Below are 18,914 nucleotides of genomic sequence, written 5' to 3' on the forward strand. Positions count from 1 at the left end.
GTAGGACCCAGAGCTCAGTGATTGGTTGTTTGGAGATACAGTTCAAAAATTAAACTGATTTTTTCTTTACCGAGGATTCACAGCCTGACGGGGAATATTCATGGGCATGTGAATCCATGCCAGACCCCATGCTGGAGAATATTGCTTGATTGAAGTAGCATAATATTGTTATTTTAAATGATTATTTAACTTGATTCTGTTTTTTACCTTATCATTCTGCTTTTCATGTTTTGAATCATTTAAATTTACAAGCTGGAAGTGCATTTTTCTTTATTTTTCGTTTCATTGTGTACAATGTGTAAAAAGTCCTTTTGTGTGACTAAATGCACAATAAAAAATGTTTTTCAAAAATAATTTTATTCAAAGAAGGTAAACACTATTGGTAAGCTTTTACACTCATTCAGTTAAGCAATGATAAATCAGTACCATTAGAAAGGGAGAAAATACCACTCAATATACTTTTTAGAGGGGCACAATCGATCTCAAAGGTAAGCATACACTTAGTAAATTCTTTCACAGAGTCAGTTACCACACTAACCTCTTTAGCAAGCAAGTACTTTTACATGTGTTATACTTTCAAGGCAGAATCCTTTTCTTATCCAGTCCTTCCCTAGTCTATTGCATGAGTTCTCTGAGGCAGAAGAGGGGCAGGCTGAGCTAGGGTTCAGTTGCAGGAAAATCAAAGTTCCATAGGAGATCTTCATAAACAAGTATTTATTCACTATCAGAGTTTGTTAAAGTGTTCAGGGACTTAACAGAAGGCTCCCTATATGTGTTTCAGCATTAGGCCTGGGCAAATTGTATGGGCAAGCTCCCAACCGCACAAATCACCCACTCAGCCTCACAGGATGCACACTAGACTTAAGGTATTACCCAAGCCCACACAGTACCTTAGTAGAAGAGAAGATCTTCGGAGTGGATGCCATCAGGCTACAGTAGCACAGGGCCCGGTCCCTGGATTCTTGTACTGGAGAAGACAGAACTGGCCACTGGATGGGAACTTGCAGCAGTCGTCGGAGGAGGCTTCCAGCAAAGGTTTCTTCATGGATTCTCAGGGCTGTGAGGATTTGGCTCCTATCTACAGCAGCCAGATGAAGAAACATTATCGCAGGTCGGATTCTCTTCACTCTCGTTGCCCTGCACTCTGGTGAGGGGACATCAGTGATTCAAATTGTGTCTCTGGAGATCCAGCAAGAGTCTACCAAAGTTTCAAACGGATTCGGACTTCAGAAAACCATACACTGCACTCAGGCTCTAGGTACTAGGTTATTGGCGGTGTGCAGCCCAGCAAGGTCACAGCACGTTGTGGCGTGGCACAAAATACAGTTCTTGAGACTAGTGGATCTCACCAGCCTCTGGGTAGGGTTCATTGCATTCGGGGCCCCCAGGTCGATTCGAAGGAAGGGTTGCACAGGCTCGGTTACACAGCAGGCTCATTTTCTTCATCTTTCTCTTTGGTTTCAGCTCCAGTGTTCGACTTGTCAGCAGCTTCCAATTCTGAGTATTTATCAGGAAGAGCACCACTTCTGCAATCTCTACCTGCAGTTCACAGAAAGGGGTGGTCTGGCTGTCCAATCAGGACAGCCAGCCCCCCAAGCCTCTACTGGGAGTCGGTTCCTTTCAGGCAAGGTGAATGACAAAAGGCTGCAGAGCTTTGACTTCTCCCTTACGTCCTGCCTCCTCAGACACTCTGGACCCAAGGCAGGGAATACAAAGTATTCCCGCCAAAGACAAAACTACCACTGAGGTTGTTCCTGCCTAGAATGGCAGGGTAATACCACAGAAGAAACAACCATATTTAAAAATGGTGAAAAAGAAGGAACCCCACCATTCTAGCAGAATGGTGCCCTTCTGTGAATTACGGATGCAGATTTACCAGCCTGCGAGTAATAAGACACCAAGGTAAAACCACTGCCACCAGCCATTCACGTAAACTTGCAATTGTAACAAAAATGATACCAGTAAGCAAGGGGATAAGCAAGGGGATATTTTGGATCCCCCCCCCCAGCACTCCACATAAGGTGGCGTGTGGTGGCTCACTATAAACAATCTAAAATGGATGAGAATCCCTCTTTACCACTTGGGAACAGTAGTTCACCCAAGTACATTAAAAGAAATTAACAGGGACGCCCAAAAGGGGCAACACAGCCTAAACCCAAATGTTATAGGAAACTATAACTCCAACATACACTATACTATGGAGAGACATAAAAAGGTCACACCATAGAAAGAGTAAAAGACTAGGTGAGCGGGGAAAAAGATTCCCACTCACCTAGGGACAATGAGAAATCATCCCCAATTCCAAGCAAAAAGTTCTGGGGTTGGCACAGGTCAGATAGATTTATCACAAATATGAAAATCTAACCTAACAATTTCCCTTCGAATCAACACAGACCTAAGATCGTTTCAGATACTTCGAAACCAAAAACTGATTTTATAGCTACCAGAGACTAAATTGTGTTGGCTGCATGACTGTCAAAATGGAGGGGCTCAAATGACATCTAAAAACCAACCAATCACAAGGTCTACATTTTTAAGACTACCAAAAACTATGAGCTTCTCATTTCCATTACCTCCTGCCTCTTTTTCAAGTCTTCCTTTGCGGCTCCAAAACGCTTGGACAATCGGGCAATTTTCGCCTGTAACAAAAAAGGAAACATTCAAATAATAACTACAAAATCAAGAGATGAAAAGCATCTGCCAATTGCTAGTCTTTGCAACCTACTGGTATCATCTTCAAAGCAGTAGTTGATAGGACATCAGGTGACTGCAGCATGTGACAGAATAGTCAGGTCTAAACGTACTAATTGGGTATAGGACTAATTGGTTCACAAGCAGTCGGAATCCTTGTATTGCCCTGCCTTACCTGGATACCGTTTAAAACACTTTCATGCTTTTTGCACTCAAGCTTTTCCACTCTGGTTTTCAGATCTGCCAGTGTCTTGTCGAAGACGGCACATTGCAGTGCACATAGCTTCTCCTCCAACAGTCTCTGAACGACCTGCAAAAAATGTTTAAATGTTATGAGCCATGGAAAGGACCAGTGAGGAACCACTGAAAGATTACCAACAAAATGGGGAAGTGCAGTGGCAAAGGAACCCACAAAAAGTAGTTATTTCAATAACTGATATTGTCTTTATCCAAAGTCCCTATTAAATGTTGCAGACCGAGTACACCCAAAATCCAAATTCCAACAAATTGATACTCCATATTAACACAAGTACAGGGCTCATAATTACCTTCTGCAACTTCTGGTCCACATCAGCACGAGCCGTGAACTTCACCTGCAGTTCCGCTTCATAGTCTTCACCCTCGTGCCGACGTCGTTTGGACTGTGCGCCGTCCAGGTCTTCAGACTTTGAGCGCTTCCGCCGAGCAACTTCACCTGGAAGCACAAGGCACAGTGGAATTTATGAGGTTGCTCAGGACTTTTCAGCAATAGATTGAAGGTCATCCCCACTTCCCTTTTAAGGTTCTGCTTTGCAGACATCTACCTTGACCATGTGCGTTCTGAGTAAGATACAAACGTTGGGTCAGTAGCTAGAATTTCACTGCCTAACAGGATTTTAATACCGGTGTGCATTTAAACATAAGTTGCTATTACTAACCAGGTTACTCACCGTAGTGACCACCTTACTCCTAGTCCATAGTGCCCTTTCCTCCATACTTATGGGACATTCCGCCGTCCTGTGGGACAGGACCGGAGCACTTTCTAAAAGCATCCAAAACATTTTGCAAAAATGTCTAGTCCTTCCTCTCTTTCTACGCGGGGTACGGCACGAGTCTGTAACCCCGCCTGTGATTTTTATCTAAGAGTACAACACGAGTATAACACGGAAACTCCTCCCTACAACATGGCGGAGGCTCATTCTGACCTGAGCAGTCCAGTGTTCCTGACGCACAGTGACGTGCCGGGAGTCCCGCCCCCCCCGTCACGCACAACGCTTTTCTGGATACACGGAACGTCCCTCAATGCATTGCTAGTCTCCAGCCACGCTCCGTGAGTTTGTCTCTATTCTTCCTTAATTACTTTTCAGAACACTTGGGGAATAAATAGGCAGGGATTCTGAATTTCTAGCCCTCATCTATTGTGGATTCTATTCTATTCTCTCCTTTGTCCAATCCTGGGAGAACTCCAGATCTATCCCGGCTGTTTTCCCTTTCACTTGCTCCGTGTCATGGAGATGCCGCCTCGGACACTCAGTACACAGTAATCGGGTAGGTGCCTCTGGGATTTCTCTCTCTCTTAGTATTGAGGGCCGTTGGGATATTTCGTTCTGATTCTCCTTTTCGTTATGCTTCCAGCAGTCAGACGTCCCGGCTAGGAGAATAGTGTCCTCTTCATTTCCAGTCCCGGCAGGCTTCTGGACCTACAATATCTTACCTCCTTCTCTCTCTAAGGGTAACGAGTGATTCTTACTGATCCTGATAGAGTTTCATTTCTGTGCCTTGTCTTTATTTTGTTCTTGAAGCTATCGGTTCCTTATTTCTTAGTTGCAGTCTGGTGCCATATTTCTGTTTGCATCCCTTTCCCTGACCACTTCCTCCGTCGTTTCAGGCATTTTGAGTAGCATATCAGGGTAAGCTACGAGTCCTAGTTTAACCACTCCTATTCCTTTAACATCGGGGACTGTCCTCTTGAGTGCATTCTATTACTCACTTTTTCATCTTGTTCTTTGACTCTTACGTATCACTTACCAACCGGTCCTCCTGGAGATTAGAGCACTTCGGATCAGAGGAAGAAGGAGTTTGACTGGAATCATCAAACTCTAGCAGCTCTTCCCTGCACAGGGTTTTTCCCCTTTCGGGGGGTTTTCCCAGGAGGTCTCACCGCGGGCCGAAGCCTTTTTGTTCAGGCCAGCGGAGGGATTTTCTGGTATTTCCCCCATTTTCCTCTGGCTTCGAAGAGATCTGCGCAGGAGAAGAATCCAGGTGGGTGAATCTAGATTGTGTTTGAACCTTGGCAAGACAAAGATATTACTAGTTATTACACCGCCCATCTTAGCTCCGCCCTACGCATCGCCCATCAGTCCTTTTCTATCGCCAGGTCACAGACCTTTAAGCAATAATAGAGGAACCTTATTAGAGGGGACGATGGGCGGGCGTATGGAGGAAAGGGGACTATGGACTAGGAGTAAGGTGGTCACTACGGGGAGTAACCTGGTTATACTCCTACATCCCATCCCCTTTCCCCATACTTATTGGAGATTCCCAAGCACTCCTTACAGGAACTACCGGTGGATGGAAAACCCCTATTGAAAAAGGTTCTTTAGCACAGCCTGGACAAACTGAACATCAGATCTGGAGTTCAAGTCTAGACAATGTTTACAAAAGGCTGATGGGGAGGCCCAAGTAGCTGCTTTTGCGATGCTCTCCCAAGGGACATATTTTTGAAAGGCAACTACGGCTGCCTTGCCCCACACCAGGTGTGCATGAAAACCTTTAGGAGGCTGCAGCCCTTGGACAGTGTAAGACTCCGTAATACAGGCAGCAATCCATCTGGAGATGGTCGCCTTAGAGGCCTGCTTTCCTTGTGGATTACCAAAGGTCACCAACAGTTGAGAAGAGTTCCTAAATTCGGAAGTCCTCTCCAGACAGAATTTAAGAGCCCTTCTAACATCCAAGCAGTGCAGAACCCTTTCCGCTTCTGAAGCAGGGTTCGGGAAGACGACCAGGAGGCAGATGAACAAGTTACTGCTTACCTTGCAACGTTCTGTTGATGGGATGTTCCTCCCACGTATTCCTCATCTTGATTTTAACAGATCACTTCCAGCTTGCTGGCCTCGGAATTTTTTTTCAGTAGAGGGCGCTGCGCGTCGGCGCCCCTCAAGTTGGTGTCCCTCGACAGCCTCCGTATCGGCGCCGACATCATCGTGCGTATAAATAGACTTGCGCAGCGTGTGTTGCTCAGTTCGGTTTTGAAGCTTAAGAGTAGCTGTGCATGAATTGGTTATTGACCTTGAAGGAGCGTAAACTGCAACTACAAGGGAAGTTTTACTTAGGGGATGGATGGGAGGGGCGATAAGGAATAAGTCGGAGAAACATCCATCGAAAGAACGTTACCAGGTAAGAAGCAACTTGTTCTTCGAAGGGATTGTGTCCTCCGACGTATTCCTCATCTTGATAGACTCCCATAGCAGTGGTGTGTAAACGGAGGTTGGAGTAAAATTGGAATATTTCCCTTAAAGAATGAACAGAGTGTAACAAAGCTTTGCCAAATCTCGTCTCCTGGCTAGAGGAGGACTCCAGATTGTAGAATTTTGTAAATGTATGCGCGGAGGACCATGTGGCAGCCGCACATATGTCAAATCGGTACACCTCTTTGGAGGGCCGAAGAGGCTGCGATACCCCTGGTTGAATGAGCTCTAAGGTGTTGAGGGGGCACTTTCCCTGCCAATTTGTAGCATTCTAGAATGGCTAAAATAATCCATCTGGAAATGGTCTGTTTTGTGATTGGCAATCCTAATTTGTGTCCTGCATAACCTATAAACAGTTGGTCTGCTTGCCTAATCTTAGCAAGTCTGCTAATATAAAAAAAAAACTCAAGGCTCGCCTTGGATCCAGCCTATGAAGCCTCTCTTCCTCTTTCCCAGGATGGGGAGGAGGATAGAATGAAGGTAAGGTTATCTTCTGAGTGATGTGGAATTCAGAGACTACCTTTGGGAGGAAATTAGGCTTCACTTGAAGGACAACTTTGTCTTTGTGAAAAATTGTATGAGGAGGTTTGCAAGATAGAGCTTGTAAATCGCTCTCTTCTGGCAGATGTCAAAGCCACTAGTAAGACTGTTTTAAGGGTGAGAAATTTTAATGAACAAGAAAGGAGTGGTTCAAAGGGAGTACCCCTCAGGAAATGTAAGACTAGAATTAAGTCCCACAAGGGAACTTGGAACGGCTTTGGGGCATAGACATTAGTCAACCCCTTCAGAAATTGGATTACTAGTGGTAATTTGAAATATGATGGCTCCTCCGCAGTGCGCTTGAAGAACGACAGCGCTGCGAGGTAGCCCTTGATCGTACCAACTTGATGACCTGAATTCCCCAAATAGAGTAAAAAAGATAACACCATTGGTGTACCACATGAAAAGGCGTCGATATTCTCTTCTCTACACCAGCTGCAAAACGTGTTCCAACGGCAGCGTTATAAAGTCTTTGTTGCTGGCCTTCTAGCCGTAAGCAACACCTCCATGACGTCATCTGGGAGGTCCCAATCCTTGTATCTCAACCTTTCAGAAACCAAGCGTGAAGGTTGAGGGTTCTGATGTCTGGATGGGGAACCTGACCTCCCTTCTGCGAGAGAAGATCCTTCCTGTGTGGAAGACGAATCGGAGGGCAGATGGACATGTCCAGAAGGTCTGGGTACCACGTTCTCCAGGACCAGTCTGGGGCAAATAGGATCATAGTCTTCCGGAATCTTCTCAACCTCCTGATCATTTGAGGAATGACAGGGACTGGAGGAAACGCGTACAGAAGTGGGAACTCCCAGTCCACTACAAACGCGTCCCCTAGATCTCCTCTCGGGGGAAATTCCCTTGAACAAAACTGATCGCACTTCCTGTTGATACTGGTGGCGAACAGAACCACTTGAGGGGTTCCCCAAAGGGTGAAGATCTCTTGAAGAAATTCCTGAGCCATCTACCACTCGTGGGAGATTGTGCTCTGCCTGCTCAGAGCGTCCGCTGTCAAGTTCTTCTCTCCAACTAAGTGAACTGCCGATAGAGAGATTCCTTCTTGAATTGCCCAAAACCAGAGCTGCATCGCCTCTCTGAACAGTGGCAGTGATCCTACACCTCCTCTTTTGTTGAGGTAGTGTGTTGTCTGTCATTATTAGGAAATTATTCCCTTGTACAGATGGCAGAAAATCCTTCAGCGCTAGTCTGATAGCTCTCAGCTCCAACAGGTTGATATGTAGTCTGGACTCCGATGGAGACCAACGAGCGCTGATGGTCAAGTCGTTGGCATCGGTTCCCCACCCTGTGAGTGAGGCATCTGGGACTACTGCCATCTCCGGCCATGGTTGCCAAAACTGTTCTCCTTTCAAAATGTTCTGACAGGCCCACCACTGAAGGTCTCGAGCCACTTTGTCCGGGACCTGAAGGAGATCTGTCATTCTTCCTGAGAATTGCGACCACTGGGTTCTTAGTGCCCACTGGAGAGATCTCATTCTCAGGCGAGCCTCTGGCACAAGGAAGATGCAGGATGCCATGAGGCCTAGCAACCTCAAAAAGGCGAAGGCTGGGAGACGCTGGGCATTTTGAAACTTGGTGACCATCTGCAGAATATCTTGAGCCCTCACCTCTGGTGGCGAGGCTTTCCCCAGGGAAGTGTCCAGGGCCGCTCCGATAAATTTGAATCTCTGTGATGGTATCATCTGTGACTTCTTTAAATTGAGGGCGAAGCCCAGTTTGTGAAGGAAGTGGCAGACATAATCTAGTTGCATCTTAGCTTGTTCCGAAGATACTGCTCTGATCAACCAATCGTCTAGGTAGGGGTAGACGTGGATCCCTTGCCTCCTTAGACTTGCAACCACTACCGACATTAGCTTGGTGAAGACCATCGGGGTGGAGGTCAGCCCAAATGGCAGATCTCAAAATTGATAGTGAGAGTTGCCAGTTGCAAACCTCAGGTATTTCCTGTGTTTGAGAGGGATCGGCACATGGAAATAAGCATCCTGAAGGTCTAGAGATACCAGCCAGTCCTGATGCTGGAGGGCCTGAAGGATCTGAGAGAGGGTCACCATCTTGAACTTGTCTTTCCTGAGGAATTTGTTCAATTCTCGTAAGTCCAAGATGGGTCTCAGTCCTCCGTCCTTTTTCGGTACTAGAAAATAGGGGGAATACCAACCCTTGTTCCTCTCTGCTACAGGTACCCGTTCTATGGCACCTTTCTCTAGCAGGTCTAGAATCTCCTGCCAAAGGAACGGATCTGGAAACTTCAAAGAGTTGTTCCCCGGTGGACGACTGAGGGGTGCGTAGAAAACACAGGCAGTAACCTTGGGCAACTGTCACCAATGCCCAAGCATCTGACGTAATAGCCTGCCATTCCGTCAGATGTTGAGTTAACCTGCCCCCTACTGCTGTCTTTGTGAGGCGAGGCCTCAAGAGTGGTTTAGAGGCGGCTGACGCAAATGCTGAGGGCAAAGAGGCACCTGCTGCTGTAGCGGCTTTTGTATTTTTAACCCGTCCACCGCGGGTGAATAGTTTTTGGCCCCTTTGAGCAAACTGTCCTCTGCCTTTTCCAAATGCGGAATAAAAGCGAAAGGATCCACCCCTCCAAGAGGTTCCTGGGGGGCGATATTGAGTTTGACGGATTGCAGCTCCAAGAGATTTCGCTGCAGCCTTGGATGTTTTAATTTCTCTAGGCTGTCATCAGCCTTCTTACCAAACAAAGAAGTGCCGTCAAAGGGCATATTCAAAAGTCTGGCCTGTACATCTGGAGCAAAACCAGACTTTCGCAACCACGCAAATCTGCGGATTGTAGTACTTGCCGCCATGGCCCTGCTGATACTGTCAGCAGAATCAATGCCAGTTTGAAGGGACTCACACATTGCGTCTTTACCATCTTTAATGATGTTCAGAAATGCTTCCCTTTCCTCTCCTTCCGGGAGACAGTCAGCCGCAGATAAAGCACACTCCCAAAGTGTATGACTGAATCTTGCGAGCATGCAAGTAGCATTAATGGATTTAAGCGCCATGCTACATGCCGAGAAGACCTTTTTTGACATAGCGTCAAACCTTTTATCATCCCCGTCTTATGGAATAGTAGGGTATGCAGATTTACTGTTCGATGAAGTTGCTGCTTGTACAACCAAACTCTCTGGGGTTGGATGTTTGCTCAAATATTCAGGGTCAGAAGCAGATAACAAAAAACTATCTGCCAAATATAGGGTAACTGCCGGGATAACCTCAGCGGTTTCACAGTTGACATGATATTTTTCTCTGCAATGCAGTATGAAAGGGAACCACAGGATCTTCCTGTGGGCCTTGAAGTAAAATGTCCGTAAGATCATCCTGTTGAAAAGAAGGTGAAGGTGTAGACCAACCCATGATGAACTCCATTATTCTGGCCATTAAGACCCTATAAGGGCTCTCAGCATGTTCCCCTGGGTCTGGTTTAGCGAATTCTACTTCTGGAGAAGTATCTAAACCACTTGCCTCATGCAAAGAGTCTTGCAGGTCCTTCAATCTATTCTCTTCAGAGATACATTCCTCTGGAATAGGTGTAGTGGTCCTCTGTAATCCCAAAGGGTCTTTCATGGTCAGAATCCTCCCCTTCCTCATATATAGAGGAAGGGGACCCTACAGGTCTGAAATAATCTGACCTTGGGTATGGTTTAAAACCCATTTCTAAAGCAGAAGGGGCCAAGCTTGTAGTCATTGGTTGAGAAAACGTCAAAATTGTCGACGCGGAAGTCAAAGGCTTCGATGAAAACGAAAAAGGCGTCGAAAAAGTATGAAGAGGACTCGAAGAACTCGAGAGGATCGGAATCCTACTTGGAGTCGTTGAGGTTATCGACGACATCCTCGAGGTCATGGTCGTAGCCCTCGGTACGTCTACTGACGTAGATGTAGTAGATGTAGTAACAGCAGTAGGTCTGTCCTTTATCGGTGTCGAAGACTGCGTTGATTCGACAGATTTGTGTGTCGATGGACCCTTCGATAAAGGCGTTGACGCAGATTTGTGAGTCGAAGGAACCTTAGACGACGGCGCGGTTTTACTGCCTTTGCTCGAGGGTTCATGACGCTCTCGGGCAGTTTCTTTCGCCGGGTGCAACGACTCGCAGCGTTTCGATTTTTCGGGTCTTTCACCCAGGGTATCACCTTTAGCCATCTCTGAGGGGGTCGATGCCGTTTTCTCGAAGACAACAAGCATTTTTTTACGGAATCCCTCCCACTTAGCTGGAGAGCTGTGTTTCGTGGGGCAGTTGACCCTTAATGGGGAAGTAGAAGACGACGAAGAAGAAGATCTATGACGCCTCTTTTTTTTTCGAGTGTTTAGATCTCGAAGACTGATAGGAAACGCTTCGAGACCTTGAGCGAGAAGGTTTCCTGTGATGGCAAGGAGACGAATGTCTCGACTCTGCCGAGGAAACTTTCGAAGAAGTTGAAGTTTTAAGAGCCTTACCTCTTTCTAGCTTCCCCTTACGCTCCTTCAAGGCTTTCACCATCATGGGCATACAGTCCTCGCATTCCGCACAGTGATGCTCTGATCCCAGGCACCACAAACAGATCATGTGAGGATCCGTCAACGACATTTTCTTCCCACAATCTCGACACTTTTTGAAGCCGGACCGTGGGGTCGACGGTTTGGAAGAGGAAGCCATCGAATGAAGAAGATATCTTCGGGGAATAATAAGAAATACTTGAAGAAAGAACTGAGCAACACGATTCCGATGTCCACGAAGCGCGGAAAAACGGAACTAAGCAACGGATGCTGCGCAAGTCCATTTATACGCACGATGACGTCGGTGCCAATACGGAAGCTGTCAAGGGACGTCGACCCGCAGCGCCCTCTACTGAAAAGAATTTCCGAAGCCAGCAAGCTGGAAGTGATCTATTAAAATCAAGATAAGGAATGTCGGAGGACACAATCCCTTCGAAATATTGATTTAGATGGAAATCAGAGACCACCTTCGGTCGGAAGGAAGGGTTTGTCCGTATGACCACCTTATCCTTGTAAAAAAACCAAGAAGGGATGCTCCACCGACAAAGCCTGGAGCTCACTCACACGCCTTGCTGAGGTAACGGCAACCGTAAAAGGACACCTTCCAAGACAGGTGTTTGAGGTCCACCGTGACCATTGGTTCGAAAGGTTTATGGCACAACGCCTTAAGGACCACATTTAGATCCCACAACGGTTGCGGATTACGAACCGGGGGATAAAGGCGTGTCAAACCTGCGAAATGTCTCTTAACCACTGAATTAGACAAAGTAATAGCATTGGTCCGTAGACAGGAAGGCAGATACCGCCGAAAGATAAGTTCTGCATGACAGAACATGAATTCCCGACTCTGCTAGGTGGGATACAAAGGACAACACAGTGTCAATTGTAGCCGCCCTTGGGTCCAGCTGTTTGTCTAAGCACCAATGACAGAACCTAAGCCATTTGCTTCTATACTGGGACCTAGTGGAGGGTTTCCTGGCTGCCTGAATAATACGCATGTTATCCGCAGACAGGCTAAGATGTTCGAAAGACCTGAACTCATGCACCATGCCGCCAAGCTGAACGATTGTGGGGAGGGATGCCACCGCTGTTGATCCTGATTAAGCAGGTCGAGACTCTAATCTGATCGGTGGATACACCGACAGGTGTTGAAGTTCCGAGAACCAAAACCTGGCCAGCCACCACGGGCTATGAGCAGAAGAGAACAGTTCACCGTGTTCTTCAGCTTGCAAATTGTCCGATGAATCAGAGGCAGAGGCGGGAAAGCGTAGGCCCTCATGTTGTCGTATAGCATCCTATGTCAGATTTTCATGTGCATGGTTTTAGGATTGTGAGGTGTTGCAGTGCTAACACACTACTGGACTGCCCTATTTGGGATCAAATTACTGTTCCTTCTTTTCTTTTGCCTATGTGATAGGTTGATTTAATCAACTTATTAATTGAATCAAATTGCTATATCTACCATTGTCCAGTTGACCTGGGTCCATCAGCTTGAGAGATTTTTTCTTTCCCCGATGGAGAATATTGTCCTGCCAACTGAATATCTATTTGAGGGACTATTGCCACTCTTCCCCTGTATTGTTAACTGGCATTGAATTGTGTGAATTTCAAACTATTTAATATTTTCTTAATGAAATTTGACTAAAATAATAAACAAATGTATCCTTTTAAAGTTCTTATTGTGGTCTGTATGGGGTGATCTGCGGTGTTGACTGTGGGTTACTGTTTCCATATTACTGATGGAACTATGTTTGTCCAAGTGAACTTAGTTTCAAATCCGCTGGCTTGACCATTGTTTACTATTGCGAGTTTCTTCCCCTTGTTATCAGCGAAGTACGGGATACCCATCTATTTAGTACTAGGCCCTCATGTTGTGCCATGGAATCTCGAGAGCATACCCCAAAGAGGAGGCTCCCAGTCTGTTTCTGGAGGTATACAGAGGAAGCTTGTTTGCCGCTGTCGCAAAGAGGTTCACTTCCGGAGTGCCCCAACGCAGGAAAATCAATGAGAGGATCTCCGCCTTCAATTCCCACTCGTAGCTGACCATCGTCCGTCGACTGAGGGCATCTGCCGTGACATTTTGCTGGCCCGGAATGTGTACAGCAACTAGCCAGACACCCTGACGAACCGCCCACTCCCAAATCTGGATGGACGGGTCCACAAGAGGAGGCGACTTGGTGCCCCCTTGCTTGTTCATGTAATACATTGACACCACATTGTCCATGCGAATATGGACCACTTTGTTGGCAATGATCGGTCTGAACATCTTGAGCGCTAGGAAGATCGCCAGAAGCTTCAGATGATTTATGTGGAGGAACTTGTCCTGAGGCGACCAAAGACCCGAGACCTGAAGAAGATCCAACGTCGCACCCCCCCGGCCTTCAAGAAGGGAGGAGTCCGTTGTGACCGTTACCATAGGGGCTGGGTCCTGAAAACCCACAACCACCTACAGGTTGCTGAGAGACGACCACCACTCCAGGTCCGCTCTCATGGAAGCCGGAATCAATACCAACTTGGAGTCCGGATCCACAACCTGACGCCAAGAACTCCGAAGAGCCATCTGTGTCCGCCTCATCTTGAGGCGAGCAAGAGGCAGAGCCAATACGCACGAGGCCCAGCAGCCTCTGGAACCACCAGGCCAACATGCTCTCTGACTGCGCAAACATCTGACATGTGGCCAACAGATCCGCCATTCTGTCCCCGGTCAGGTACACTCTGCCGTCGATCAGGTTCCAGCGAAAACCCAGGAAAATCAAGTCCTGCGAGACCGTTATGGAAGATTTCTGCCAGTTCACTGACAGCCCAAGATGGAACAGGAGCTGAAGGAGAGAACAAAGATTGCACGCGGCTTTCAACAGGCAAGGGCTGCGTAAGAGCCAGTCGTCCAAATGCGGATACACATGGATACCCTGCAGACCAAGATATGCCGCAATCACCAACATATTCATGAAGACACGCGGCGTCGAGCTGAGGCCAAAAGGAAGCACTGAAAACTGGAAATGCTCATCTCCCACAGAGAAACAGAGCTATCTCCTGTGCGGATTCCAGATCAAAATATGCATGTACGCATCCTGAAGGTCCACCACGCTGAGCCAATCGCCCATCTGCAAAGAGGACCGTATCTGGCCAGGCGTAATCATCTTTAATTTCTCTTGGGGGTAGGAAAAGATTGAACTGGGAAAGGTCTAGGATGGTGCGCAGGCCAGCCTGGTTGGGTTTGGACACCGTAAACAGCCGGGAGTACAAGCCCTCCCCTCGTTCCCCAAGAGGAACGGGTTCCACAGCTCTGTTGTCCAGCAGTTTCTGAACTTCGGCTTTTAGGGAGCACAACCCCGACTGCTGGAAAGGAGGGTTGAAGGGTGGGGCAGGGGGTAAGGGTAAGCCCAAGCCCACCCGAGTGACTGACAAGACCCACCGGTCCTCGGTGATGGTCTGCCACCCCTCCCAATGAGACGCAATGCGTCCTCCCACCGGGGTCTCGTGCAAGCGTGGAGAACCCTCATTTGGCAGGCTTTTCAGTGGTGTTACCACCGGAACCTGACGAGGCGGCTGAGGAGCGGGAGAAAAACCGAGTCCTTTGCTGCCTCTGGCGGTTATTACCCAAAGGGGTATCCGCTCTGCGGGATTTCCGATCTAGAAACCCTCTAAAGCCAGAGGAGGGCTGGCTTTGCGACAACCATCTCTGGGTTCTAAAAGGAGTTTTAACCAGGATGGACAAGGACTTTGCTGTCTGGGTGCTGTCCTTCGTTTTGGTCTGCTCCACATCCTTTGTGGAATAGAAAAGCTCCTTACCATCAAACGGCAGGTCCAACAACTTGTCCTGCACCTCCTTTAAGAACTTGGTGGCATGCTACCACGCCCGTCGAGAGGTATCAACTCCCAGAATAAGGCCCCCGAGCTGAAGTGTCGACGTGGTGAGCGGCGGCCTCCAACAGATCCTGAGCCAAAACCCTGGCATCCGACAATCCCGCCTTAAAGTTCCCCATCTTCTCGACCGGAATTAATTCCTCGAACTCCGACAGACCTCTCCACATTTTCAGATTCGCCCCCGCTAACAAGTTCTGCATTGGCCGGCCAGAGCTGCAGGGCCGAGTTAGCAAAAATCTTCCTCCCAAAGGAGTCGAGGAGCTTGTCCTCTTTCCCCAGGACCTGAGTAGCCGCCGTAGAAGAGGATGCTGCAGGCCTGAACTGCAAAGTGGCCGCAGCCACCACCGTGGAGGAGGGGGGCGGACAAGACACTACGGCCACCTCTTCCGAAGAATGCAGCCTGTATCGCGCATCAATTTTCTTATTGACGAAAAGTCCAGAGTGTGACTTCTCCCAGACCCTATGGACCTCAGCCAAAACGTCCTTCTGCAAGAACAGGCCGGTACGCTCCGAAGGAGATGAGGTGAACGCCCCCGAAAGCACACCCTCCTGCGGAGCGGGTGCCTCGGGAACTAGAACATCCAATAGACATGTCCAGTACCCGGTCGTGGAAAGCTCGAATAGAGCGGGGCTGGTCTTCGCTGTCCTGATCGCCCTGCGCATCATCCGACAGGTCATGGTCTTGTTGAACTACGTCTGGTACCGCCTTGTTCAACGGGGACAATGGGGGCAAGGGCGGAAGGGGAGGCACCGCAGGCAAAGGCGGTGCCGGTGGAACCACCAGAGGCGCGGGAGGAGCCAGAGGCACAGGCGGGCATATCTCCCTATAAAGACCCTTGAAATACTCCCTCATGGGGTCGGTACGCACGAGCGTCTGAAATTTGCCGAAAAAAGCGTCCTGCGGAGAAGGCTTTGGAGCTGCCGGAGAAGGCCTCTCATAAGGAGGATAGTTCCAGGGACGCAGAGGGGAGGGTTGCCAAACGGGCCCATCCCCAGAGGTATCCACATAAATCAAAGGGTGCCGAACCCACAGGCAGCAAGATGTTGTGCGGAATAGGCATCCGAGCATTCCAGTCGAAATCTAGACGAAAAGGACGCGCACAAGGAACCTTATGTTCACCTACAGAACCGCTCCTCACACCTGAGGCTGATGGCGTAGTTGTAGGGGAAGCGCCCAAAATGGCCGCCATTTCGCCATCACCTGAGGGGAACTGCGGCACTTGAGGAAGTGAAGCAGGGGTCCCCGCCGATGGATCAGGGTTCTTCATTTTAGCCTTTACACAAGGAACCTCGGCCGAGTCGGTACTATGCGGCCTGGAATGTTTCTGCGACATACCAACAGCCAAACTAGCCTTCACAGGACCTTGGCACTGCCGATAAAGGAGGCACTTCGATTCAAAAGCTCACCCCTTGCCCCCTCAATGGTTCTGGTGTCGCCACAAGAGCGGGACCGGTGAGAAAAACCTTTCACCGATAAGGCCTTCTCAGGCCTCTCAGAACTGTTGTTAACCTTAGCCTCTGTATGAGGGACCTCAGACCAGAGTCCGGTAGAAGCCTCTTCACAGCGGGCCTCGAACATACGTTCGGTTTTACCAGGCTCAGCAGAGGCTTCAGGGCGCACCCCAGTACTTTTGAGAAAATCCGATAAGGAGACCTCGGAGGGAGCTCCGGTACCCCACGATTCAGTAGAAATAGGTCTACACGAAGCCCCCACAGGACAGGCCTCGGATTGTATTCCGGTGCCCACAGGCCCCTTACGGAGACCCTCTGAGAAAACTCTGGTACACTTTTTAAGCCCAGAAAGCACCTCAGGGCATGCCCTGGTGACAGAGCGGTCGACGCTCCTCCCGGCCCGGAAAGACCCTGGGAAGGAGTCCACCTGCCGAGGTGCTCTAAATAGTGAATTACTCACCGGGCGTTTCTTCTTTTCATCGATGAAGGATTGAAAATGCGTAGGAAGAGTGCGTTGAAACACCTCCTCCAGGCCCAGAGCGAAAGGGAATCACAATAGAAACAGGAGTCCCAAAGGTGATCGGGACCCAAGCATTCTAAACAAAGAGGCTGGGGTCCGCCCTCGCGAAGGTCCGCTGACACGAATTACAATTTGGAAAGTCTAGTTTAAACAACCTAGACAGACTACTACGCGATCACTAGCGAAAGCCAGAGAGGAGGAAAAAAAGGAAGAAATTCTTCTGCAGATGCAAGTGCCTCCAGTCAAGAAACAAGCGGGGAAAAGGACTGATGGGCGATGCGGAGCCAAGATGGGCGGGGTTACGGCCTCGTGCTGTACCCCACGTAGAAAGAGAGGAAGGACTAAACATTTTTGCAACTTTTTTTGATGCTTTTACAAAGTGCTTCGGTCCCGTCCCACAGGACGGAGGAATGTCCCATAAGTATGGAAGAAAGGGGACGGAACGTAGGAGTAAGGGCTTTTCACTCTTCACTAGGAACTGATTTGATTGTAATTTTAGGTTTCTTTGTTTTTCCAGGGATAGTGACTTTAAATGGAGCTTCAATAATGTTAGTATCTTTTTTCCATTAAGGTTGGCCTTTTCTCCGACTCTGTCTACTTTATTTCTTAATTTAATGCTCAAACCGAGTATGCAATTGACGCACCATCTGTGCAGTGTGTGCCCAGGACAGGACTTTGGTGGAATGGACTCAACAAAAGAACCCCTTTTCACGTGTTCAGTGCAGATTAAACCTTCCAATGTTTGGTCCAACTCCTGAATCTATTCTGGCATTGTTCTATTCAATGTATTTACTTTTAAGCGATTACAAAGGACTTCCTGCATAGGAGTTAGGAAAGATTTTTCTCTTTTTACTGCGTTCGCTCCATAGACCTGAATCAGTCACCCTACATTTTGCTATTGTGTTGAACCTTTTCTGACATTCAGAGGCTAGTTAAACCTTTTCCCTCCACTTACCTTGCTAACCATCTATTTCGGGGGGGGGGGGGGGCACCGATCAGTCCTTATGCCGTCACTGCAGGATAACTGTTGTCCATATTAGGGAAGATGTTCTTATTTATGATAAATCTTCCTTACCTGTGTCAATCCCAGAAATATTCTCAGGAATTGGTGATCATTTTTCCCTGGTTTCTGGGTGAGTGAGAATCACCCCTAGCCTACCCCTCACCCTTTTTTACTAATTTTAGGAGTGATCGTTTTATGTCTCTCCATAGTGTAAGTATGGATTTATAGTTTCCTTTAACTTTTGGGATGTATGCATTTTACTATGACAGCACACAGCATCTTATATGCAGTGTTGCCCTTGGGATTCGTTTTTATAATTTCCCTTGATATATTGGGTGAACTACTGTTCCCTAGAGTAAAAAAGGATTTCCATCCCATTTACATTTAATGTGTCAGACAGGCACACCCCCACCTTATGTGGAGTGCTGAGGAGCTTTATTGGATTCCCTTTCTCACTGCTCTGGTAACGTTGTTTCAATAGCAAGCTAACTTGACTGGCTGGTGGCAGTGGTTATACCTCAACGACTTTAGTCATATTACTCGCAGGCTGTGAAATCAGCCGCGCTAATGCACAGAAGGATGGACTCCCTTTTTCACAGTCGTTTAGGTATGTGTGGGTCTTCCTCTGCCGTCCTAGGAGGTGGAGGTCCTGGTTGAAGTTTTGTCTTAGGCAGGAACCCTTTATTTCTTGCAAAGGCTCCAGAGTGTCTGTGAAGGCAGGAAGCGAGGGAGGAGTCTGAAACTCAGCAGCCAATCATCTTCCAGTTTGCTTGAAAAGAACCCCTTACTACCGGGGAGCTGGCTGTCCTGATTGGACAGCGAACCGCCACCTTCAGTAAACTGAAGGAGGAGTTGGCAGAATTTATGGTTGGGTTCCTGATAAATAATCCGATTCTGGAAGCTGCTGACAGG

The 18,914-nt window shown here is 48.0% G+C and overlaps 1 protein-coding gene across 6 annotated transcripts in view; it reads right to left on the reverse strand.

Annotated features, from left to right (window-relative positions):
• Positions 1–18,914, reverse strand: part of ATF7IP (activating transcription factor 7 interacting protein) — an 813,149-nt gene that overhangs the window by 379,326 nt on the left and 414,909 nt on the right. For all 6 annotated transcript variants that reach the window (XM_069652710.1, XM_069652711.1, XM_069652713.1 and 3 more), the window contains 3 exons: positions 3,240–3,385; positions 2,867–3,001; positions 2,574–2,639 (listed from right to left, as the gene is read on the reverse strand). In XM_069652710.1, the coding sequence (XP_069508811.1) occupies positions 2,574–2,639; positions 2,867–3,001; positions 3,240–3,385 (347 nt within the window). The remainder of the gene's footprint in view (positions 1–2,573; positions 2,640–2,866; positions 3,002–3,239; positions 3,386–18,914) is intronic.

Source organism: Ambystoma mexicanum, chromosome 3p (assembly GCF_040938575.1).
Source record: "Ambystoma mexicanum isolate Mex_15411 chromosome 3p, UKY_AmexF1_1, whole genome shotgun sequence".
Lineage (NCBI taxonomy): Eukaryota > Metazoa > Chordata > Amphibia > Caudata > Ambystomatidae > Ambystoma > Ambystoma mexicanum.